Source organism: Dunckerocampus dactyliophorus, chromosome 2 (genome assembly GCF_027744805.1).
Source record: "Dunckerocampus dactyliophorus isolate RoL2022-P2 chromosome 2, RoL_Ddac_1.1, whole genome shotgun sequence".
Classification (NCBI taxonomy): domain Eukaryota; kingdom Metazoa; phylum Chordata; class Actinopteri; order Syngnathiformes; family Syngnathidae; genus Dunckerocampus; species Dunckerocampus dactyliophorus.
Window position 1 is genome coordinate 25,743,772 of NC_072820.1, and position 25,944 is coordinate 25,769,715.

At 42.4% G+C, this 25,944-nt stretch overlaps 1 protein-coding gene across 13 annotated transcripts in view; it reads right to left on the bottom strand.

Annotated features, from left to right (window-relative positions):
* The window catches only part of LOC129177840 (receptor-type tyrosine-protein phosphatase F), a 243,955-nt gene that overhangs the window by 88,660 nt on the left and 129,351 nt on the right, over nucleotides 1-25,944 (bottom strand). For all 13 annotated transcript variants that reach the window (XM_054769386.1, XM_054769382.1, XM_054769379.1 and 10 more), the window contains exon 5: nucleotides 42-230. In XM_054769386.1, coding sequence (XP_054625361.1) covers nucleotides 42-230 — 189 coding nt within the window. The remainder of the gene's footprint in view (nucleotides 1-41; nucleotides 231-25,944) is intronic.

Here is a 25,944-nt window from a genome sequence, read left to right on the forward strand (position 1 = left end):
TGTTATTAATAATAATAATAACAGCCATGGTCAAAGTGTACCTGAGTGAAGCTGTCTGATGCGTCCATTACTACTGCTGATGTCCACGGGAAGCATGTCCTTGAACCAAGAGATCTCCGGGTCGGGGTTTCCGCTGGCCGCGCACAACATAATGGCGGTTCTGGTCCGTTCCACCACTTTCAGCTGGGGGCCCATGTCAATGGTGGGGAAGCCGTGGGGGATCTGGTTCTCTGCAAATGAAAATATATACATACTTTTCAGCACAATTAGTGAAACATGTCGTTAACAAAAGGACACATTGTGTGCTTAGAAGAGGACTAAAGTTGAGCGCCTTCTGGAGCATCGAGGTTGGAGGGTGAGGAGCAATTCACAGTACATGAATAAAAACATATCTGCACACAAACAGAACATGTGATCTTATTTCTGTGTCTCATGCTGTTGAGTCACACATATTGTACAAGGTAGTGGTTATCATGAATAACTAGCAGGAGGAAACAATTGCAGTGATGCACAAATACATTGCACACATGCTCGTGCATGAGCAAGTGCCCCTTGGGCTTTGACTTGTGGATCATTTTGAGTCTCTCCTGTTGTTTCTGTTAAGGAAGGTGGTGGTTATCATGAATACCTGGCAGGAGGAAACAATTACAATTATAATTATAATTATAATTATAATTATAATTATAATTATAATTATATGGCAGGTGGTTAGCATGTTGGCCACACAGTCAGGGGATCTGGAACATATGGGTTCGAATCTCTGTTTGGGCATCTCTCTGTGGCTTCCTCCCACTTTCCAAAAATATGCATTAGGGTTTAATTTGACACTCTAAGTTGTCTACAGGTAATGTTTATGGTAATGGTTTAATTTATTTTAAAAATGTATACAAGTTACATTGGAATACATCACATAGTATAATTTACAGTTCCACATGTCCAAAAAGGAGTCGGAAGAAGCACATTTTATTTAATCCTACCCCTTCTCTGTTTCACATCAATTACAATATGATTTGTTCACTTCCTGTATTCCAAATGTACTCTTTGCCAATTTTAAATACATGGGAAAATAATGAGGCAGTGTAACAATGTGGTACAATAGGAGTCAAGGTATATAATCACTGTAAATAAATTATATAACATCATAATACACAATAATAAATACTGTATAATATTAACTGATGAAAAGGTTAGCAGTTGACAGAAACATAGTGGGATGATGAGTGAGTACAGATAATGTACTCACAAGAAATGAAGAGTTAGTAGGCATAGAAAATGAATGAATGATTATATTGCACAAATACATTCCACATAAGTGTCCCTTGGGGTTCGACTTTTTGAATCATTTTGACTCTTGTTGTTACTGTTAGGGAAGGCCGAGGTTATCATGTATAACTGGCATGAGGAAACAACTGCATTGACTATATTGAACACATTCCTTAGGCTTTGACTGTATGTATAATTTTGAATCTCTCCTGTTACTTCTATTAGGGAAGGTGGTGGTTATCATCAATAACTATATTGCACAAATATACATATATTGTATACATTGCTCCTGTAACCAGCCTGGTTCAGCCAGCCCCGCGTTCCGCCTGGGTTCAAACCACGGTCGGCTGGATGAGAGTCCGGAGCGTTAGCCATTGAGCAAAAAGCCCAGCAGGACTCTTAAGTTTTCAGGGAGCGAGGTTTACATTTGCACAGCTGCACTGGCTGACATCCGTTACCACTTGTGCACGAGCACGAGCAAACGTCCCTTGGGCTTTGACTTTGTGGATCGTTTTGAGTATCTGCTATTGTTTCTGTGATGCAATGTGACAAAATTATCAAAGATAACTAATGGAAAGAGCAATTGCATTGATGATACCACACATCCATTTTGGGCCCATGCACATGTGCTCCAGCCTGAGCCCTTAAATATATCATTAATGACTTCCTCTCTAACTTGTGGTAGCTTTAATTTCTCCTTACCCTCCTTGGCATCCTTCCTCTTCTTTTTGCGCGCCATGTTTTATTCACTCGGCAGACAATATTGACATTAAGATTAAAGGAAATCAATACAAACTGAGGCAAGCACATATTCTAAGACATTATTCCCCTGCCCTTTTCCCTTGTCTAAATCTAGATTTAAACTGCTTGCAATGAAGTGTTGGGCCGATGTGGAGTTTAATAGTTTATTTCTTTCCAGAGCCCAAATTTTCTCGTTTCCCACAGCTGATGTCGGCAAACTAGTAGAGCCTGAATCAACAGCACCTCTGCTGGCTGCAGGCAAGTACTACACTCCATTTTGCTTCTATTCAAGATGCAATTAATTCCACAAAACTGACCAAATTTTCACATGTGATGCGAGGCCAACATCCCATGGACCAGTGACTGAATTACAGATGGAAAGCAATTTTCTCAGTATTCATGCTGCACCGTTTGCCAAACAACAAAGTGCGTTGCTGCAGTGTCAAATGGGGATATTTTACAGCAAACATTTTTGAATGGGTGCCCATAGAATATTTATGGTTAGGATTATTAGCAAGTGTGTATCCAGGCTTGTGGGAAAAAAAAGCAACACAGACGGTGAATGAAAAAGCCCAAAAGAGAGATAATATTACATGAGTCAGCGGTTCAGTCCCATGGAGAGAGCACAAACAAGGACTAAATCAAATGCCGAGCGGCGTGGACTACAAAGATTATACATGAACGTCCAATTCTTTTACATGGCAGGTGAGGTGTGAAATCTGGGGGTTTTGTTTTGCAACCCACTAGAGCAGGGGTCACCAACGTTTTTCCTTGTCAGAGCTACTTTTACAAACTGAAAATGGCCAAGAGCTACTCATTTTTGTAACATTTATTTTCAGAGCTTATTTTAAACCCAAACAAAGCGAATATGCTTGTTTTACCAGAACATTAACAAAATGCTGGTGTCCACAACTCACATTTTGTATTTCAGAATGCATTTCTTTCTACTGTTCTTTCATTATTAACTGAAAACCTGAATGAAAAGCAGGCTTGCGGGCACCTCATGTGGTCGTGGGGGGCTACCTGGTGCCCGCGGGCACCATGTTGGTGACCCCTGCACTAGAGTTTAGTGGGTTTGGGAATATGCAAAGGTGAAAGTGCATGACAGACTATGGTAGCAAGTGTCGCTCAATGTAACATTGCTATTCAGCCAATACATGTTCAGTTTCATTATATTCTAACAAGTTTTTATGTAGATTAGATTAGTGATTCTAAAAATGGTGGGTCGTGGCCCAAAAGTAGGTGGCGAAGCGGGAGGGAAAGGACATGAAAGATACGAAGTGGGGGACGTGCCATCCGTCCGACACACAGCTGCAGATATCTCAGGAGACAAATAAAAAAAAAAAAAGATTATTCCATCTGTGCCCTCCCCTCCCGGATAATGACCAACAAGCGCCATTTTGACCACTGAGCACGTCCATACGCGTCACAAGGCATGCAACACACAAGCTCCCGCCAGGAGCCCAGTCCCCAAATCCCGACCGGAGGTATCAGCGTGTATATTATGTGTATATACTGTTGCTGTGATTGGAATTGTCACGGGCTACGTCGTCAACTTGCCAGAGAGAAGCGGGAAAGTACTGAAGCGCTGACGGTATTTTTTAAATTGACATTCATACAGTGGTACGGCATACGAGTGTCCCAACTTAAGAGTGTTTTTTTTTTTTTTTTTTAGAAGCAATCCGTCTATGGGCTTATTTTTTGCTTAGAACTGTGAGCTAAAATTTGGGTACGAGTTGCGAGGTGCCGGCAGGCATAGCTGAGGACAGCTATGTTGGGCTTCTGCTAGTGCTGATTATGCTGGGGGGAGTAAGGCGTCTTCCTTTAATACTTCTAAGCTAATATGTTTCCTTCATGCTGCGTTCATGCGTGACGTGCTGAATGAGGCCAGTTTATAGTTTCACTGACTGTATTAGTCCAGGGTTTCATGCTTCACAATTTGTTCTTATATAGATGTTTGTGCACATAGAAATGGGTAGCTTTCCAAACGGTATTGTTGCCATTGTGAATTTATTAAGACTAACCTGTCTTAGTTGTAATACTATTAAGTGAACATGTTATTTTACTTGATGATTACTCATGATTTTTTTAATGACTATTTTGTTGGGACAAATTGTTTCAAATAAATATGCCACCTTTTCTATAACTTACATTGAATAGTGTAGCATTTGTCTTATTTTGCACAAACGCTGTTTATTTGTGAAACAGTAATCTATGTTATTATTGTGATTATGATTATTGTGTTATTACCTGCAATAAAAGCCTGTTTTTCAGGTGAACAAGTCTGGTGCTTGTCTCACCAAACATTAAAGTAACATTACTGACACATAGTGACCAGTATAGATTACTACATAGGGGGGCTCAGGTGGTAGAGTGGTCGTCTCCCAACCTGAAGATTGTGGGTTTGATCCTCCGTCCTGCCGCTAGCAGTGTCAAAGCGCTTTGAGTGCCTTGCAGGTGGAAAAGCACTATACAAGTGAAAGACCATTTACAATTTCCATCCACAATTTGAATGTGTCTTCTTGATATATAATTTGTATTTATAGTCATTTAGGGCCATTTTTATGCTTGAAAATGCTTAATTTGTCACGCTTTGCTTGTCGCTCTGCTGCCGCCTGTCTGCCATTTGTCCGCAGTGCACCTCAGCCGGCGTGGGCGGAGACGCCGGAGCGCACCTGCTGGCAATCAGCAATCTGGACTCCTCTTAAGCAAGGCAGCAGCATCTGATCCTTGCCAGATTGTACTCCCTGACCTCCTGTCCCTTGCTCCCGCTCAGTCCGGCTCCACTACCCTTGCCCTGCTCTCTGGCTCATTACCTTTGCTTGCATTTACCTGCTCTGTACTATCTTAGTGTTTTCCTGTTGGTTTGCCTTCAGTGTTTTTTGTTGTTACGTCTAGTTTTTTCCTGACAGCCTTCTGCTGTCAGTGTTTTGTGTTTCTTACCCGTAGTGGATTTTCCTTTGTTTGTACTTTGCCTGTTTGGACACCTTTAGTTATTAAAACTTATTTTTTTGTTAAGAAGTTGCCCTCGTCTTGCGTTGGGATCCTATTTTTCTTGTTGTGGCATCCGCCACTCCTGACATAATTTAGGCAAAAACAATGCAAAATGTGCTTAAATATGCAATTTTTTGACCGTACTCAACCACAAAACAGTATGATTTATTAATTAGTTTATTTTTGAAAAACCGTGATAGATTGAAGCCGCAAAATGCAACGAGGGACAACTGTATATCGGATATGATTAAAAGAGCCAATGTGGATCACCTCTTGTTAAAAGAATGATTCATTCCAGCTAGATGATAATTGCAATATCGTACACATCTTGTCTTCACATTTGCATACCCTCCCTCATTTTGTTGTAAAAAGTTATCTCAATGCGAAGCACTTGACAAAGCTTTTGTGGAAGATGTCGACACCTGCCTGGTGATTCTTGCTGCTGGTTGTGTCTGCCGAATCAATTGGTGAAGACAAAGACGAGCCATTGGCGAAGAGAGACAAGGAAGAGAACGTTAGGAGGGAACCCTTTGAATGAATGAATAAATTGGCATCAGGCAGGCATTTCTTAATGAAAAATTGAAAAAAACGTCATCAGCAAAGATGTGTCCATCTGTCAAAAGGAGACACAATCTAGCTATCAAAGTGTAATTTATGTCTGTGTGTGCTACTGATGCAATAAAGCACAGCAGATGTCTATTAATCCAACAATGCCTGATACCAGTGACACTGAGCAGAAGAGGACCAGAGCGGCGCCCGAGAACATTGGACGCAGATATAACAACATTTGAAGTGCTTGTGCGATATGAGCAGCGTTAATGTGCTTTTGTGGTAGTACTGCATTCAAAAAACAACATTGGGGGAGGGGTGAGGGGCAATAAAAAAGAAGCCTTTTATGGTAATTAGTCCAATTAAGAAGGCATGATGCAGTGCTAAACGACTGCGGCAAAAAGGTGACCAGGCAGGTGCAAGGAGATGAGCGAGGAAAGAAGTAAGAAAGGAGAAGCAGAGGAGAGCAGGGGAATGGAGGGTAAGCACTGGGGAGGGGTTGCATGCCAACCTCCTGCCAGCTCCAATTACCAGTGTGAGTGGAGCGTGGCAGCAAGGGCGATGGCTCTAATCAGAGCCCCGCTGAAATAGACCCGTCCTCGTCCTACTGTCCCACTGGGAGGCGGCTGGATCTCAATACTGCGCTAATGTCACCCCCCCTCCCCCACAAACCCCTCCACACAAAACCCAAACATCTCCACGGGGGGAAACACTTGAGGCAACCCGGTTCCTCCTCATAACAAGGCAGGCCTGACACGCGCCGCCCTCAAGACGCAAGACACTTCTTGCCACGTTCTCAATTTGCCGGCTTTCTCATTACTGTCTTCAATCTGGAGAGTGCGGGGGGACAAAAATGACATGTGCTGCTATGAATGTCTAAAGCACCAGACGCCTCCTATGGAGAGTATGTACACTTATGAAACGTATGGCATATGCCAGGGAATATTCATGAGGATAATTTGCTGCAGCATGGCCAGCGGTTATGTGTGTGTGTGTGTGTGTGTGCTTGTGTGTGTTTACCTTACCTTCAACATATACACTCCTCTAACACTAACTGCCTGCAAATCATCTTCTACAATCCTTATGTGAAACATGAACACGTCTTTCCTTTTTCTGTGAGTTCTAATGAGAGAAAAAAACTCTAGCATGTACGTAATGGGACAAACCACCTATAAAGCCTTCTAAAAAAAAAAAAAAGTGTTCCATTTACATTACATAATGTGACCTGCATATTAACCAAGCTATGGTGACATTGTACATTGTAGGAGATAACACCAAAGAACTACTTTTCTGGGGTAGTGACACAGCACCTCTTGTCCCTGCGCACTGTCGCCTCTCCATTTGTGTGTATGTGATGAAGACGCTCGTACTTTCTTCCGCTGTGCACTCTGTGTACGTGTGTCAGGATGCTAAGTTACTTACAAGACGTGGTTTGCGCAAGTCTGCATTTATCCATCCATCCATCTTCGATACCGCTTATCCTCCCTAGGGTTGCAGGTATGCTGGAGCCTATCCCAGCTGACTTCGGGCAAGAGGCGGGGTACACCCTGGACTGGTCGCCAGCCAATGGCAGGGCACATATAGACAAACAACCATTCACACTCACATTCATACCTATGGACAATTTAGAGTCTCCAATTAACCTAACATGCATGTTTTTGGAATGTGGGAGAAAACCCACGCAAATGTCTCCACTGTGAGATATTCCAGTCTTGTGAAAACAGCCGCAGGCATCGCAGGCATTTGTGGAGGACTTGTGACGATCACTGAAATGAATAAATAAATTAGAATTCTCCCAAATGACACATTGCCCTGATGTATGTTTATATGCGGTTTTGTATAGTAAGACATATGGCAATTGGTTGGCGCCTAGGTGGTCCTTTGCCCCAGTCACCGCTACCCCCAAGGCCCCCTTGCTATCAAAGGAGACATCATCTTTAATTGTCGTCATCCGTCACTTGGCAACAAGTGCAGGTATTCACACTGCCTTTTTATTCTTCCACAACACTCAGTAGTAGAACAATGAGGCTCCCTCGACTTCTAATGGTAGTAGTATTTCCTCATATAATGGCTCCGGGGCGTTTATTTACTCAACTGCTGCTTACTAGAAAGGAGGCCTTTTTAAAATAAATGTGTAGTTCTTGTCTGAGCAAAGTGACATCGCCATTGGCTGGCCTGGCTCGCATATTACTGCATGTTTTGTATTTATTTACCCAAACAAAGCATCAACAGGCATTTATTAGAGAGGAGGCCTGGTTATAATAAATGGAACACATTATTATTTGACATCCTTACAAAGTGACATCGTCATTTGCGTGTTTGTAGTTGTATAAAAACACAATGGCAGTCGTGGGAGGGTGGAGCAGCATAACATGCGTTTATTAGAGAGGAGGCCTTGCTATAACACATAACAAACATATTTATCTGACATCATAACAAAGTGAAATCACCAACAACTGGCCTGTCTGGCATATTACTGCGTTTTTGTCGTAGTATAAAATGCACCGGGACGTGGGGGGCGGGGTCTTTATTTATTCAACTGCAGCAAAAACATGCGTTTATTAGAGAGGAGGACTTATAATAAATGGGACACATTTTTATTTGACATCATAACAAAGTGAAATCACCAACCACTGAACTGTGGGGTATATTACTGCTTTTTGTCGTAGTATAAAGTACAGGGGTGGAGGTGTGTGTGTGTGTGTGTTTACTCAACTGCAGCAAAACAGGTGTTTATCAGAGAAGAGGCTTTGTTACGATAAATGGAACACATTTTTAATGGATGAATAACAACTGTGAATAACCAGTGAACTCCTGGCCGAGCATGGATTTGCTGGTTGTGAATGGGAATTGCGTTAACAAAGTTGTCGCCTGCTTGCGAGACATTTGGAAAATAAATGCAAACAACCGAACTTTCCTGTTTTTAGTATGTTGCTGCAGCCCGCAGACTCTGCACATTTCACACGCAAAACGTTGTATGGTATACGCACACGTTCCGCCACGAAGGCCATGTGCAATTTGGAGAACAAAGGTCTTCCCTTTGTGAGCGCAGAACCATTCATGTAGCGAATCTCCATGGAGGGAAAAAAAGGTGATGAAAAAGATAAACAACATCCAAATTCTTCCCCACCTCCTTTGGCATGAAAGCCCCCATTCACCACGTTCTATGAGGCAGATAAAGTGTGTTTACAACGGGTCGGGATGGGGGTGGTAATGGATGTAAGTAGGGCACTATACGTGACTCCTGAGCGTCCTGGCAAGCCCTGCGACGATATCGCCGGGTGTTGTGAAAGTCGCTATGGCGATGGAAGAACATCAAACAAAACATTCCGTGCACGCAGTCGACACACCTCGACGCAATGGAGCGTCACGAAAACAAAGTCACTGCAAAAAAAAAACGCAACAAGACAGGACAAGACATGGTGGATGTTTGTCTGCTGTTTATCCCACTACTCTTGGAGTAAAACGGGTGTAATGAATGCTATGACCTTTGTAACAATCTACTTTTTTGTCTGGCTGAGCAGAACATTCGCTCTTATTTCCTCGCCAACAGGCCCATAATCAATAACGGTCATCTAATTCTCCAACCCTCCCCTCGACGTCCAAGTCCTTCCTCCTTTTTCTTTCAGTTTTATCAACTCCATCTCTCCACTTTCCTTTTTCTCTCTTTCGGGCAATCTGATATCATACTTCCACTGTCAGGGGTATGATGTACGGCCCTGCCACAATCCACGCGTCTCTTATTTATGCCTCTTTAGTACGTAACCCCGGCCTCTGACCTGCCGCAGCAACCCCCCCAAGGGTGGTTCTCTGAATGCACCTGCTGACCAAGTCACCTTGCCTGGTGACGAGCTCAGCTGCACAGCTTCCTGTCCCCCATTAAGCGAGACGCACTACAGCGGGATGCAACTGTACATTTCTGTGGTCCTGCATTCATTCATACATCACACAATCAAAGTTTTTTAAGCAGGCATGTATTTTAATAAGATTTTATACACTTTAGATAATTTTACTTATTACTAATTACTACTTATTTATTTATACATTTACATTTATATACATTACATTTATTTATAATTTATTTATTATGATTTTAAAATTAGAAGAACTGATTAAATTTTGGGGGTGATCCAAATTTTCCCCAAATTCACCCTTTTCCCTACAAGTAATTACTACCTGCTACTGCTGCCACTTTTCTCAACCGATTCAAGCCATTCCAACATCAAACTGTTCAACATTCAGTCTACCTATATTTATACTGAAAACATTTTCAAAATGTTCCCAAAATTCACACTTTTCTGTAAAACTGCTATTATCTACTACAGCTACTTCCACATTTCTCAACCGATCCACATAACCTCATTCAACAAAGTCAGGACATTCATGCTATTAGCCCTAGCACAAAAATTCACACATTTTTTTCTAACAGGATGCAAAGTGCCTTTGATCTAAAGAGTTCTATCTACTTCCACATTTCTCAACCGAGTCAGACCGTTCCAAAGTCAAAATTCTCAACTCATTCGGGACATTTAGCCTTCCCGGTACATTGTGCTATCATGCTAGGTGTTAGAATGCTAGCGTTAGCATTACTAGCATGTTAACATTAGCATTTTTAGCCATTTTCATAGCCAGACACATATATAAACACTTAGCAATACTATGCTACATGTTAGCATGCAAATATTAGCATGTTAGCATTGCTAGCATGCCAACATTAGCATAGTAGCCTTTTTAGCCATTTTCATAGCTAGACACTTATAGAAACACCACTATTATGCTAGGCGTTAACATGCTAACATTAGCATGTTATTAGCAATCTAAATATGTAGCTAAAATACATGTAGGACTAATATTTATGGTGCAAATCACAATATGAGGGGAACTATGGCGCTTGGCGGAGGTCTGTGCTCTCCCAGTGCTTTTCTAGTTTTATTTATTTAACTTAATTTTCAGTTTATTTATTTTTATGATTTTTTTTTAATAATTAAGTTTTCGTAACAGTTTCATAACTGTTGAGACACGGAGAAGGGGTAGGATTCAATAAGCTCTGCTTCTTCATTCTCCCTGTTGTACATGCTGAATCGTGCATGTGTAATCATGTGATGTTCCTTGACATAACTTTAAGCATGTCTGACACAACTGCAGGACTTTGATGGAAGACCGTTATGTTTATGGTGTACACAGTTTGTGGTTTAGTTTTCACTTTAATGCCATCGCCTCGGAGATAGAAGTTAAAAAAAACAAAACAAAACAAAGCAAAACACAAGTCTCCGGGTGAATTCCTGTAGTAACGCGATGCGGCTAATAAGACAGATTGTTCCTCCTGGAGACGCCGGATAAAAAGAACATGGATGGGGTCCAAAATCAGGAGAGCATACAGATGTTTTAACTGTAATTTTTCCCTGAGGTCCTATTTCTCCTGTCTTGCTGAAAAACACTGTTGTACTTTAGCGAGGAGCAGGTTATTTGCTTTGTGCGTGTTTTAGCTCTTTGAAAATGTTGGTGAAAGAAGTACAGGACATATGACATACAGTATATATCCTAAACCATACAAAACAATACCTTGTCAACACTATATCAGACCTTTTTCATTGAATTATGTCTTTCGCTCTAGTGTTCACATTTTTGTTGTCAATTGTTTATTTGGTTACTTTAATTGTTTCATTTTATTTCGACATTGTGCCGCAGGCCAGTGAAAAACCAGGCATGGGCCACAAAGGCCCCTTGGGCCACACTTTGAACATCCCTGCTTTTAGACCTCCTCATCAGGGGTGAGGGTGCGAAAATAATGCACTACAAGCCGATGAATCACAGCCTTCACGGTCATTGTCGCCTCAACTCATGGATTTTTTTGGATGGTGCACATCACGCTAAACGCAGAGACTGAACCGGGAAACTGAAACTGGTGAATACAAGTGTATTCAAAGGGGGGTGTGTAAACAAACGTGTTCAATTGAAATGTTCTCCAAAAAGAAGCAGAGCGTCAAGTTTGTAAATAAAAGTATTAATTATTCACCGCCACACCTCGAATGAATCGCCGGTGCTTTAGGGTGTCATGCTTCGTGTAATTAGGGCCCGATTGGAACAGCTTTTATGAGTTTCCTGGAGTGGATGGTGGCAGGTCGGCTTAATTAAAATCCCCATTTCCTTGACAGTTTTGATTCTTTCCCTCTGTCAGAAATCGTTAACAACACACAGAGGCAACGTCAACAACTTTGGTGGTATGTGGGCACCAGTGGGGCATAACCTGCCAAAGCGGTTGTTTCATCAAAGCTGGACACGGCAGCTCACAGGGGGCTGCGGGGGGAAGGTGAAAACATGACCTTCAAAGTAAAAGGCTCAGCTGCAGAGAGGTATTTTGTCTGAAGGAATGATGATATCAGATGTGAGTAAATAACAGATATGGCATGACATAAGTGACAGTGTGGAAGATATCTTGCTTATCTCCTCAGTAAGTAGACAAAAAAGGGTTAGGATTAGGATTGGGGTTGAGGTTAGCGTGTGGGTGTGTGCGTGGCGGTTAGGGCTGGGGTTAGAGTGTGGGTGTAAAGCAGGTCCAACTTGACAAAGCTCATGTTTGTTTGCTTAGTCATCCATCCTTGTAGGACTGAAAATATTGATGCAATGCATGCAAAAGAAACAGTGCCTTTATCACAGTTGAAAAAAAAAACAAAAAACAAACAAGAGCAAACGTCAACCTGTTCCATCTTAGGAGGTCCGAGCTCGCATACGTGCATGCTTGGCCTGTAAACGTGCGAGGAAAGAGGGGTGAAAGCCTGGCGCCCCTCCATTAGCCAGGTCATTGAGAGCAGGCATGAGAATCCCCCGACGTGCGCCGGACCCATCCATCCATAGCAAGTCAGGGCCTGGGGAGCCGTTGACTCATTGGCCCGCAAAGCCGTAAGGTGGACCTTGCTCTTTACTGCCGGCTTACGGGCTCAGGGTGCCATTATTAACAAATTGGAAAAGTGAAACATGGTCCGGCTATGTTCTATCATAATGTAACTTGACCACATGTAAGTCAAATGTTTCCAGTTGCTCACATTTCAGCCACCATTTTTGCTGTAGTCTATCTTGTCAGTACTAGAGAAAGTCATCTTGGATGTACTTTTGAGTAGACAGCTTGTATTGTATGTTTATTGTGTTTGTATCCAAAATATCCACACCGTCCTACTTTTCATAGTCCTTCTTTGGGGTCACCATCCCGCCTACAGGAAGACAATCTAGTCAGGGTGCACCTGATTTGAACCATACCATGAAGAAGTGAACAGTACCACTTGGTGGAAACATAGTTACCCTTCACATTGTTGAACTACAAGAAGAGAAGACAAAGCATAGTCAAAGCTGCCAAATCTGGCCCCAAACAACAGCTGACAGTCATGTTCTCCAGTCACAGAGGAGGAAAAAACCTCCACAAAGTGCAAACTTGCAACATATCCGATGACTCCGCAGAAGAGCCTCATGTCCACCGTCTTAATTATCACAAAGAACGCCTCGCAAAGGACCCTCCTTTAAATTAAGTGGCAAAAATCATTTAGGCTTTGATTTGGTTTGCATGACTCGCCCCCCTAAAAAAATCCCCTGAGCAGAGGTGCTAAAGTTCAAAGCCAGCACAAGTGAGAAGAGAGTCGCGTTATTGAAGAACAACAACAGGCCACGATAACCTGCATCTAATTTTCAATAAAGTCACATCTGCACGGCAAAGCGCTCCCAATAATGAAATCAGTCACGCTCTCACAAGCCTTCAATACATTTCTTATTAATAATAACCAAAAGCTGGTTGCTATGGCCTCTGTGGAGGATATTTAACAGCCCACGTCAATTTGCGGATGTCCCCCTGTCTTGTTCGCTGACAATTGGCAGATATGAAGCAATGTGCATGTCTTGTCACATCTTCAATATCTTCTGCAGGCCCCGGTCGACAACATCCAGACAAGGTGTTCAATATATCCCGAGAATGAGCTGTGGCAACAACCAATAAGTGCAATTGCCCTGCACTCTCAATCAAAGTATGGTAGCAACACTTTGACGTGCACACCATGCACTATGATACAATGACATGCTTGAAGACTGATGATACTGTTTGCGTTCAATCCTCTATTTGGATCCGCTAAGCACCTGGTCCAGAGTATGTTCACAGCTGCGCTGAATTTTAGCATGAATACCAGTTTCAGTTAGATCAGCTGTCTTACCGATATCTGACATACCGTTACTGTCCAGCACTTCATTCAACCCCCCGTAAGTCAATTATTTAATAAGGTTAAAAGCATGGGATCATGCCACATATTTCTTATGACACAAGCCAAAAAGCTTCATTTTACCCTGTAACCCCCGGAACCCACTGTTACAATTAAACAGCTGACCTGCGGGAAACACTGTTGGGCCTCTGCCAACTATCTAAGTCATACGTAAACTACAGCATCAAAGTGATAAGTGGGATGGCTGTGCTCTGTCAATAAATGGTAGCAAGGTGTTGACATAGTTAAAGACTGATGATTTTACAATATTGTTTGTGTTTGGTCCTCTTTTCGCATTAAATAAGCAGCTGGTCCAAAGTCTAAGTAATTGTCCACAGCTGCACTGAATTTTAGTGGGAATAAAGAGCTTCAATGCCTCCCCCAAAATAATGTAAATTGCCTAAAATTTTCGAGGCTTGTACACACAAAAAATGACTTTTCATGTGTCTTTGCAAAGACCACTTGGCATCTGAGCATGAGCCGTTTCCGAAACGCCTCTCAGGCTTTTTCAGGGATTTGTCCAAAACGAAATGGGAAATCCGTTCTTGAAGCTGCAGATGTTTTTCGGGGTGGATTCTAATACCCCAAAATTACACGGAATCTTATGAGAGAGAGAGCACTATAATCTCATTCACCACACATACTAAAAACAAAACAAGATTTCTCAGCTCCAAACTCCAAATTGCATGTCTGCCGTGTGGTTTTGCTCATGCTGGCTCGCTCCGCAACTTTCTTTTATTTTTAGTCATTGATTGAGGTTTCTACTCCTTTTCTGCCCATTTTCTCCCTCCCGTCCTTCCTCGGCTCCCCGAGGCCATAGACGTGATGATCATCGCTGACAGTGCAGCGTTTGCTCTTTACAGATACAGCTCGCCAAAAGCACACAGCAAATTGATGGACAAGCAGAGATGATAAAAATGTTGCCTGAGAGCATCCGTGTGTCTGAAATATGACACTAGAAAACCCAATTTAAACTTTTGGAAGACATTTATCAGTCACTTCTTTTAAACGCACTTTGTCACGTGAGGTAGAAGTATCATTGACCGAACGTACGCAGGAAGATGAGAGGGAAAAAAAAGGTCATAGGCAAATGAATTTGGCAGGGATTCTATTGAAGGACACCTCAAGGTTGCCCCCTGCAAACATTCAATTTTTTAAGATACCACATCCTCAAGTCTAGTCGATTGAAAGCAGAAAGTAGGCGTAAGTAAGTGTTTAAAGGAATTTAGTCTTCACTATGGTACAGTAAATGGTCTTTCACTTGTATAGAGCTTTTCCACTTCCAAGGTACTCAAAGTGCTTTGACACTGCTAGCACATTTACTTACTGATGTAGCATCATCAGGAGCAACTGGGGATTCAGTATCTGCCCAAGGACACTTTGACACAATCACGGGAGGACGGAGGATCGAACCCGCAACCGTCAGACGACCACTCTACCACCTGAGCCAGGCCGCCCCATTATCAACCAAATGCACTGACAGAAAAGGAATGACGTGCCAAATATACCCCGACATTGCTTCAAATAACTTTGGGAACATACCCTATTCTGCTCACAAACACTAAGAAGCATAACTCCATCCCAGGATTGTCATGTAACGCTGTGGTGTATTAACCAGTGTTATAACACGTGGTCTTGATATTGTTTGAGGTTTTTCCTAACATCTGTCGCTTACCCTTGTGGGGCGCTATGTCAATCAAACTGACTTGACTTAAACCTTCAGTTATTTCAGCAACAGTGTTATTTTAGCTTTTTTATGAGGGAACCGTCTTAAAGGTGTCCTATTTGGCAAAAGTGACTTTTTAATGATGTTCTAACCGTAATGTGTATCGCTACACTCGCTTTTGAAGTTGCGTCTTTTTATTATGTCATGAAGAAAAATGATACTGCCTCTCACCCGCCCCTAGCTGTATACGACCAGCACTTAGTGCAATAAAAAGCAGGCTTCGCAACACATCTTAAAATGCAGCAGGAGCTTTGCCAACTATCTATCAGTCAGCAACAGACGTGCGTTGTAAGTTTGATTTTTCTTCTGCGAACATGGCATGAAGTTGCTGTTAAAATCTGAGTGTAATGTTAGTACTTTAGCAAACATAGCTATGCTAGTGTCGCTAACATTTGTGTCCTTATGTCTGTAATGTTAAATTGTTGTATGCTATATATGGCATCTGTTGGGTTGGACAAGTGCAGAGTTACAGGGTATATGTTAAAAGTGAATAAAAGAATAGTGGGCGTGGACAAACACAGATCGTTAGCATTAAAGCTACACACACAAAACGGCGGAAGTGCTTATTAAAAACACCTTTAAGCTGTCTACATTCCAGCATCAAGGCTGACACACTTCTTATACACTATTGTGGCATCTTTTGAGACTTAATTGGTGAAAAATACTCAAATATGGGGCGGTTAAGTGATTAAGTGGGACAACAATACAGCAAACAAAAGACGTCCTCCCGTCCTTGGTAGTATGAGGATGCAGACCGAGCCGTCCACCCTGCCATATTGTCTAAGTCTTTGGGAGAGGCACGCAAAGACAGATGCAGTTTGTAACTGTCAGCCTGGATATGATCTACGACGCCGGGCCTCCAGCCAGCAGATGGTGGGCGATATTAAATCTCGGACACAGAGGAGCTCGCAAACACACCTGAAGACGTAAAAGCCTGAGTGCGTGTGTGTGTGTGTGCGTGTGTGTGTGTACGCACACATGTTGTGACAACAAACACCAGCACAACCTGCTCTGACCGACCGTTTAACGACAAGCCCGCCAACACGCCAGGCCATTCAGTTTGCATTTAAACACACAAAGACACGGGGAGCCTACTGTGGGAGACTATCTGTTACACAACATACCTTATTTTTGCTCATTGTCACCCATTTGAATAGCGGCGAGCAAAGGAAGGGATTAAGTTGTCGGAGGAGCGCGGCTGGGTGTTAAATCATTCCACTATAGCTCGTGTACGTATTCATCTTCGCCCGTTGAAGAGGCGCAATGAGATTTCCCAGCTATTTATCCCGCCAGTTGTGTTGTCCACACTCGCCAGGCTGCTCAGATATTTATTACGGCATTGTGCTGCAGTGCTTCCCTGCCTCTGCACCCTGGGACTGCGATGGCGGACGAGCAAATAAAGGAAGCGGCAAGGCTGTAATTTGTTTACTGCCACCAAACACAGCGCCGCTAAATACAGTCAAGCTGCAAATTGAGTCCAAAAACCAGTGAGGGTTTCACAAAGCTATACATCTCTTTTTAGAGCCCAAATTGCACATATGTCAGCGCTATTAATATTCCGAGGAGCAGCATCGTCCCGATGTTTTTTGTGTTTTCTTTTTTCTTCTTCAATAAGAGAGGAGAGCTGGGGGTACTCGCTTGGTGCTTTGCGTGACCTTTACAAACACCAAAACTTTCTGAGATTACAAGTTCAAAGTAAGTTGACAGGCGGGTTCACTTCAAAAAGTTTGTGCAGCCGCCGTCTGGGGGGGAAAAAAAATCTAATTTACACTCTGGCAGGGGAGGACTTTGGTAATGATGGGGCTTTTGATCTGTTAGCATTAGATAACGTTTCGCCTTTCGAGAGATACGTCTGCAGTCTTCCTGAGGACGAGACAACGCTCTCCAAAAAGAAAGCACCTCTACTTTATAAATACTGAAGATATTAGAGTAGAGAAGATAGCTGCTTTTTGTTTCAGTTGTCCATTTATGGCACTTTTCAACTGCATGGTAACTAGTCGGGTACTTGGCTCTACTGTATAGTGAAGGTTTCCAACCAAGTACTGGCAGGTACAGTACTGTTTCTAGTACCTCTTTACCTGGCGTCCCAACATTACTCTGTCTCCTATAGCTGCTGAGTGCATGGTCTACGAAAGCAAATAACCACCAAGGTTTCTAATCAGCACCTTTGGCATTAACAGCTGTGGCTGTAGGCAACCTCCCGATGTAGTTTTTTTTTTTTTAACTCCACAAAATCACAAGTAATCAGCATCCAGCAGCATTATCTATCTCTGTGTGCACTTTACAATACTGTTGCGCTACCCAGCTGTTAAAATTACCTCATCAGCAGCAATAATCTAAAAATAATAATACTTTTTAACTGTCATGCAATTGTAAAAAGAAGTTAGCCACTGTATAAATGAACACAATTCAATTATGATGAAATAAAATGAATTAAAAGATAAACAATCTTAACTCTCATAACAATGTAAAAAGCATTAGCCACTGTATAAATGATACAATTATATTATGATTAATAACAGATTAAAAAGAAGTTAATCACATTCAATAAGTATAAGAAAATAAGTATATACAAAATAAAACAATAACATTTAATGTAAATAAGTCAATTATGAATTGCCATAGAAGTGTAAAAAGAAGCCAACCACTGGATGAATTAGACATAATGACACTATAATTAACAATAAATAAATACAAACTGTAATTTAAAACAAATGTTATTCTTAAGTCATACAATTTGAAAAAGAAGTGCATGTGGTCTCATGTGATGTTGTGCATGTTGCCGCTTTGACTTTAGAGGCTTTGGTTAAAACTTAAGATTTCTGTACTTTGACTTTCTGTCGGGACGTTCATATTCCCACAGGCTAACGGGTGAAAGGTCAAATAAGGAAGTTGGGGGATGATGAACGGAGGTTTGTGGGGACGGAGGGAGGCTGTTAAAGCAGGTTAGCAACCTCCAGCTGAGTTGTACTTTAGCAGTCATGAGTCTCAAGTCACTCTGTAGTTCTGTCACGCTGTCAAAGTCCCACTTGTGGACGTTCATATGCCCCCCCAATATTATTGGCAAAATGGCAATATTATCATCAGTTTTATAAGCTCCATCCTTTGAAAGTGTCTGTGTTGGATACAGTGGAAACTCTGGGCAATGACCAGAGGGAACAATGAGTCGTTAAACGGGTAACGATGCCTGTGCTCTGACCTGCAGCACCCCCACTTGAATTGAAGCGCCTCAGTAAATGTCCTGCTAAATGATGCTTGTCTGGCCAATGTATGAAATAGGCTGCCTGCCCGCCTTCCAGACAACACAATCACAGGCTGCATAACACCGGCTTTAAATGTGGCGCACTCGGTACTCGTTTTGAGGATTTTCCATCCTTTCATTGTTCATTTACATGAAAATACAAAAACTTGCATTCAAGTGGTTGCTTTGTTAGGATGATATTGCTGCCGAGGTGACTGAAGCTAGAAGCAAACAGCAACTGTTTGGCTGTCAAGTAGTTTGAATCTTATTATCTGATCTCATTATTGTTAATTAAATGTATTATTTTATTATTGTATTATTATCCATCCATCTTCCTCCTCTTATCTAAGATCGGTTCGCAGGGGCAGCAGCCTAAGCAGGGAGGCCCAGACTTCCCCTCTCTGGCCACTTCGTCCAGCTCCTCCCGACGGATTCCTAGGCGTTCCCAGGCCAGTTGAGAGACATTGTCTCTCCAACGTTTCCTGGGTCTTCCCCGAGGCCTTCTACCGGTTGGACTTGCCCTGAACACCTCCCTCGGGAGGCATCTTGACCAGATGCCCAAGCCACCTCATCTGGCTCCTCTCAATGCGGAGGAGTAGCGGTTCTACTCCCAAGTTTCTCCCGGATGACAGTGCTTCTCACCTTATCTCTAAGGGAGAGCCCAGCCATCCTACCGCGAAAACTCATTTCGGCCGCTTGTACCCGCAATCTTGTCCTTTCAGTCACTACCCAAAGCTCATGACCATAGGTGAGGGTAGGAACGTAGATTGGCCAGTAAATTGAGAGCTTTGCCTTATTATTTGTACTACTATTATTTAATTAGTTTTTTAAATGTAATTTTATGTATTTTTTATTATATGTATTTTCATGTCATTATAATTATTTAGTTATCACAATGCTTCGAGATTCAAGAGTTTTATTGTCATATGCATAGTAAAACAGCAGTTACACTATGCAATGAAATTCTTATTCTGTTCATTCTCCCAAGAAAAGAAAGAAAACACAAGAAAGAATAAGAACATAAGAAACATAAACATATATACCAATAAATTAAGCAACAACAACAGAAGAGACATTAATACAAATAAATAAATCAATAAATCAATAAATAAATAAAAGTGCTATGAGTGTGTGCGTGTGTTGCGTGCGGCGTGTGTGAGTGCTTCGTTGAGAAGCCTGATGGCCTGTGGGTAAAAGCTGTTTGCCAGCCTTGTGGTCCTGGACTTCAAACTCCTGTAGCGTCTGCCTGACGGTAGGAGTGTGAATAATGAGTGTTGTGGATGTGTGCTGTCCTTGATGAGGTTGTGTGTTCTGCGTAGGACTCTAGTTTTATAAATGTCTTGCAGTGAGGGGAGGGCTGCCCCAACAATGTTCTGTGAGGTCTTCATACTATGCACATGACAATGAAACTCTCTTGTATCTTGTATCTTGTATCACCCGCTGGAGTGCCTTCCTATCACGTGTTGTACAGTTACCGTACCAAACAGTGATGGAGGCGGTAAGGACACTTTCCATAGTGCATCTGTAGAAGCAACTCAAGATTGTGGTGGACATGCCAAATTTCCTCAGTCTTCTCAGGAAGTACAGTCTCCTTTGGGACTTCTTCATAATTTGTTGGGTGTTGAGACCAGGTGAGGTCCTCGCTGATGTGTGTGCCAAGGAACTTGAAGGTTTTCACCCTCTCCACCTCAGTCTCATCAATAAACAGGGGTCTATGCGGCTCCTTTTCCCTTGTTCTTGGGTCGATGATCATCTCTTTAGTCTTATCTGTATTGAGAAGGAGATTGTTATCACGACACCAAGCTATGAGGTCCGCCACCTCTCTTCTGTATGATGTTTCAACACCACCAGTGATCAGGCCGATGACTGTAGTGTCATCCGCAAATTTAATGATGCTGGTGTTGTTCTGGGAGGCCACGCAATCGTAGGTGAAGAGCGTGTAGAGGAGCGGACTCGGCACACACCCCTGTGGGGTCCCAGTGCTCACAATTCTTGAGCTGGATATGCGATTGTGGACTCTGACTGACTGGGGCCTGCCTGTTAGAAAGTTAAACACCCAGTTACAGAGGGAGGGTGACAGGCCAAGTGTGAGGAGCTTATTTGTGAGTTTGTGGGGGCTGACTGTGTTAAAAGCAGAGCTATAGTCTATAAATAGCATTCTGACATATGTGTCCTGGCCCTGTAGGTGAGAAAGGGCTGTGTGGATGGCAGTGTTGACTGCATCATCCGTGGACCGGTTCTGGCGATATGCAAACTGTAGAGGGTCCACAGTTACCGCCGGGATGCTCTTTTTGATGTGGGTCATGACTAATCTTTCAAAGCACTTCATAACAATAGGAGTGAGTGCTATAGGGCGATAGTCATTCAAGCAGGTCACGTTGCTGTTCTTGGGTACGGGCACTATGGTGGTGGACTTAAAGCAGGTCGGTACAGATGCTTGTGCAAGCGACAGGTTAAATATGTCAGCAAGCACATCAGCTAGCTCTGATGAGCAAACCCAAAGTGCACGTCCTGAGATGTTGTCTGGGCCTGCTGCTTTTCGTGGGTTTGTTTTGGTCAGAACCCTGCGCACATCAGCTGATGTCACCATTAGAGGTGAGTCCTGTGTGCTCCTCAAGTCCAGCCACCCTCTCTGCTCATCAGGAGTTTGGGTGTCAAAGCGGGCATAGAACTCATTCAGCTCATCTGGAAGTGTGGTTTGGCTGGACGTGGCTACGCTACTCTGCTGTCGATAGTCTGTGATGTGCTGGAGCCCCGCCCACATGCGCCGAGGGTCTGAGGTGGAATAGTAGCCCTCCAGCTTCTGTCTGTACTGTCTTTTGGCCTCTCGTATGGACCTCCTCAGGTCATATCTGGCCTTTTTGTAGTCATCAGCGGTGCCCATGACAAATGCAGTCGAACGAGCACGTAGCTTAGCCCTTACATCACAGTTCATCCACGTTTTTTTATTTACGGGTTGCTTGTATTAGCAGTTAAACTTAACATTTGATTTCTTTCAATTTGTATTTTTATTCAATTATAATTTCATGATACACAATTCACAGAGTGGTTAACTTGCCGTCACAGTTAAGAATGTTAAAATGCTACAGTACTAAAAACATTGCCTGGATAGTTCATAAAGCTTTTATAATGGCAACTAATTGACCCTAGAATGGATTCATTCAATTTCCATATTATATTTTATTAAAAATATATTTTAATTTTATTTTAAATCCAAACAAATCGTCACTCAACCAGCTTGTAAAAACACCCTAAGCACAAACCACAAACATGACATTATACTATTAGTTGCAACCTCAAAAGACCCCTGAAAGGGCTGTCTCAAAGTCTCTTTGAGCGTACAAAACGCCACGTCAAGACTGATGCAAAGGCACAGCGGTCTAATTAGGTTGGCCAGCACAAATCAGGCGACCCAAAGAGTGCAATGCACTCGGACACAGTTCCCTTTTATGCATAGTCGCCTTTGAGCCCTGTGGAAAAGCACGTGTCATTCAGCTGAACTGGAATGACGTCCATAAAGCATAATCCATATTTCTGAAGATTGTCCTGAGAAAAATATAAGAGCTGGTGTGGGAAATAATTAATGGTCGACCTTCCTTTGCTGTAATCCACATGGACTTAGCGGTGGAATGACTCACTGACTCTATTCATGATGAATTATGAATTGGAATGCAAAATCACATGGACTTACAGGACTGTAAATGCACGTTTATTTACTCCACTAAAAGTCTATCACTGCTCACCTTGTCTTTGTTGTTCAAGGTCACTACAGTTACTGTTTACTGCCTTTTTTTTTACCCATTAGTTTTCATCAAAGCTGCTATAATACTCTGTTGTCGCGACACCAACTCCTCAAAGCTTCAGGCTAGCGGCGGTCCATTAAGGCACCTGATCATTAATCTCCGTCTGCTTGGAGCTGCCCCCTTGTTTTTCGCACCCGGTTTCACCACTGTGAACTTGATGCATTGCTCGGCCACAAAACAATAGCCTAAATATAGTCGGGTCCAGATGAGGGAGTCGTTCTTTTGAAGTGTGTTACGCACTGTTTTGGTTATGTTTTTATGTAATCTATGATGCATGCTCTATACAGTGCAATTGTTTCAAGTTATTTTGACCAAGTTGTCACTTGTGTTAAGGCTGCAAGGTTAGTTTTCAGTAAATAGTACAGGAATCTGTAAGCCCCTTAAACTGTTAATACATACGCACTGTCATTTATCTGTCTTTCAATAAAATACAGTAAAAATGGGCAGAAAATGGCCAATGGCATATGATAATGCCATTGGTAATGGTTTAATTCATTTTGAACATGCATACATGTTACATTGGAATACATCACATAGTACGATTCACTGTTCTACATGTCCAAGAACTGAATTGTGACATTGTGATTAATCATGATTAATTAATTTGAAAACTGTGATTAATCTGATGAAAACATTTAATCATTTGATAGCCCTACAAAATATCAAAGTGACCCCCCCCCCATATCCTTTGATTTTTCAGTATATGCCATCCGGTGGAAAGTGTTCGGAAACCTTTGCGTGATGAGAGAGGATTTCCAATGCAAATCACTGGTCTGTGCATTTCGTTTGTGCATACATTTGTTAGCATATTGGCCAGAAATGTTGCGAGAAAGCTACACAAAGGCAAGTAAATCCCTGTTGTGCAGGCTAAATTGCATGCGTTTTTGCACGTAGAGTATAATCTAATAATAGACTGGAATATATATAAGAAAAGCATGTTGCCATGTAGTGTATTTACCGCAGACAAAAAACAATGTGTCCATTGTGAAATATTTGTCTTCTTTCAAACAAAAACATCTGTCTATCTTTGCTTCAGACGCTCAATGAAGTCTTCACCTTCACTAAGCGCCAGTTTGCTTTGGCCGTGTGCCATTGTGCTTGAGGCAGGTAGAGCAGGACGGGCTTGCTTGCCTGCCTCGGCTTGTGGGCTGAGAGCAAAGCTTTCCATGAAGATTCATGAGCTTGCCTTGTTTTGCTTTGTGACATCAAAAACAGCATCTTATTCATCGCTATGCTGCTTAAATTGATGATGGAAGACAGCAAGAAATGTCTTCTGAAACTTATTTGGATCAATCCCCACGGCAAACAATGCTACCATTCACTAAAGATATGTCTCGCCTTTGCTTGTGACTGCAGGGCTGCATGCCCACAAAAGTGCTGCAAAAAGCTCTGTACAAACATTACAGCACTGACACACAACAACGCAGGAACATCCTACCAGCCATTACATTGGAAAGAACAGCAAAGCACCCCGGTCATGCAGACCATTTTTTTTGCAGTAGGTTCTTAAATACAGCAAAGTCATATAGTTGATTTTTTTGTTTTCAATTTTGCAGTAAGTTCTTGAGAGCAGCAAAGCACTCCTGTCATACAAAGGGGATCTGTGACAAGCGTTTTTGCAGTAAGTCGCTAAAAGCAGCGCAGAGCTTCTGTCATATCGACAATCTTTGACTAGCTTTTTTCCAGTAGGTTCACAAAAACAGCAGAGCTTTCCTGTTATATTGAGGATCTTTGACTTGTGTTTTTGCCGTAGGTCCCTACAAACGGCAGAGTGCTCCTTTCATACAGAAGATCCTTAAATAGTGCTTTTGCAGTAGGTTCTTAAAAACAGCAAAGCGTGCCTAGAAGATCTTTGATTAGTGTTTTTGCAGTACATTCTTAAAAAACAGCAGAGCTCTCCTGTCATAGAGACATTCTTTGATTAGCCTTTTTGCAGTAGGTGCTTAAAAACAGCAGAGCACTCCTGACATATAGGCAATCTTTGACTGGTGTTTTTGCAGTAGGTTCTTAAAAATAGCAGAGTGCTTTCATCATATAGAGGATCTTTGACAAGCATTTTTGCAGTAGGTCGTCATTAACAGCAGAGCATTCCTGTCATATAGACAATCTTTGAGTGATGTTTTTGCAGTAGGTTCTTATAAATAGCAAAGCGCTCCTGTTAATTACATGATCTTTGAATAGCATAAACAAATTGCTTCTGATTTAATTTATGATGTTCTAACTTTCCTCATAGCTACAATGTATAATAGCTGTGCAAGTGTTAAGGTACAGGATAAGAATATGATTAAGAGAGAAATAACCTTCACCTGGCCCTTCACTTTCCGAAATGTGGCCTCCAGAATTTATTTGCAAAGCTCTGAACTAGAACATCAACATCATCATCCCAGAGACACGCTCCAAAGTTTTGTGGAGCGTCTTCTCAGTACAGTGGAGGATGCGGTCCACAATAACTTCCATAATAACTAGGGGGACGGTACACTCATATCCCCGCCCTAATCTTATCTGACTCATGTGCACCTCATGCCACGTTAGCGCTGCTGCTACACCGGCAAAGCACAATCCCTCACAATGCCAAAAGACGAGGGGAGAGAGGAAACATTTCTTTGCGTAGCAGGAAAAAGTCCCTTTGGGAAGATTACGCAAGCCTCGGCCGATGATATCATCAAATCAGCGTGGACGGAAGCGAGAACCAAGGAGTGGGCGTTAAGAGAGATGGGAAGGCTGAGTTTGAACAAGCGAGAGGGGGGATCTTCTGTAAGTCCAGTGTAATGGCGGGGGATGACCCTAATCCTCCCACTGGCAAGCTCTCAGGCTGTTTTTGTCCCCCGCTTTGGAAGTTTCTATCATGAAATAAACCCCTGCAGTGACAAGCATCAGCATGACAAAATTACAATCAATTAGGGAGGAAATGCATGCTCACGACCCACTGATATGGAAGGCTGAGCAGGGGAGGTGCAGAACCTCTGTCCACATAAATCATGTACATTAATGCTACCGATGAGGAGTGGGTGGGAAGGGGAGGGCGGCGGAGGTCAAGCTCGGCCTGCAATATGTGGAAAACACTCCAAATGCTGTTTATTTGACAATGCAAACGCTTCCGTTGGGTTCATTTGCATATTCAGGAAACCTAGCTACTTGTCGCTAAACTATTCGCAGGGTTATCATTTTATTCAGAGATGCGCCATATTGGCTACTTACTGCAAAGCAACTTAACAGGGTTGTGGTGGCGTTATTTACAACAAAAGAAAGAATTTGAGTGCCTCTTCTTTCAAAAGTGGAGCAGAAAAACCAGAAAGATCATAGATTTTTTTTCAAATTTGTCGCTCATAAACAACCTCTGGTTATGCAAATTACTGTTAGAACATCATGAAAGCAGGAGACCTTTGCCTT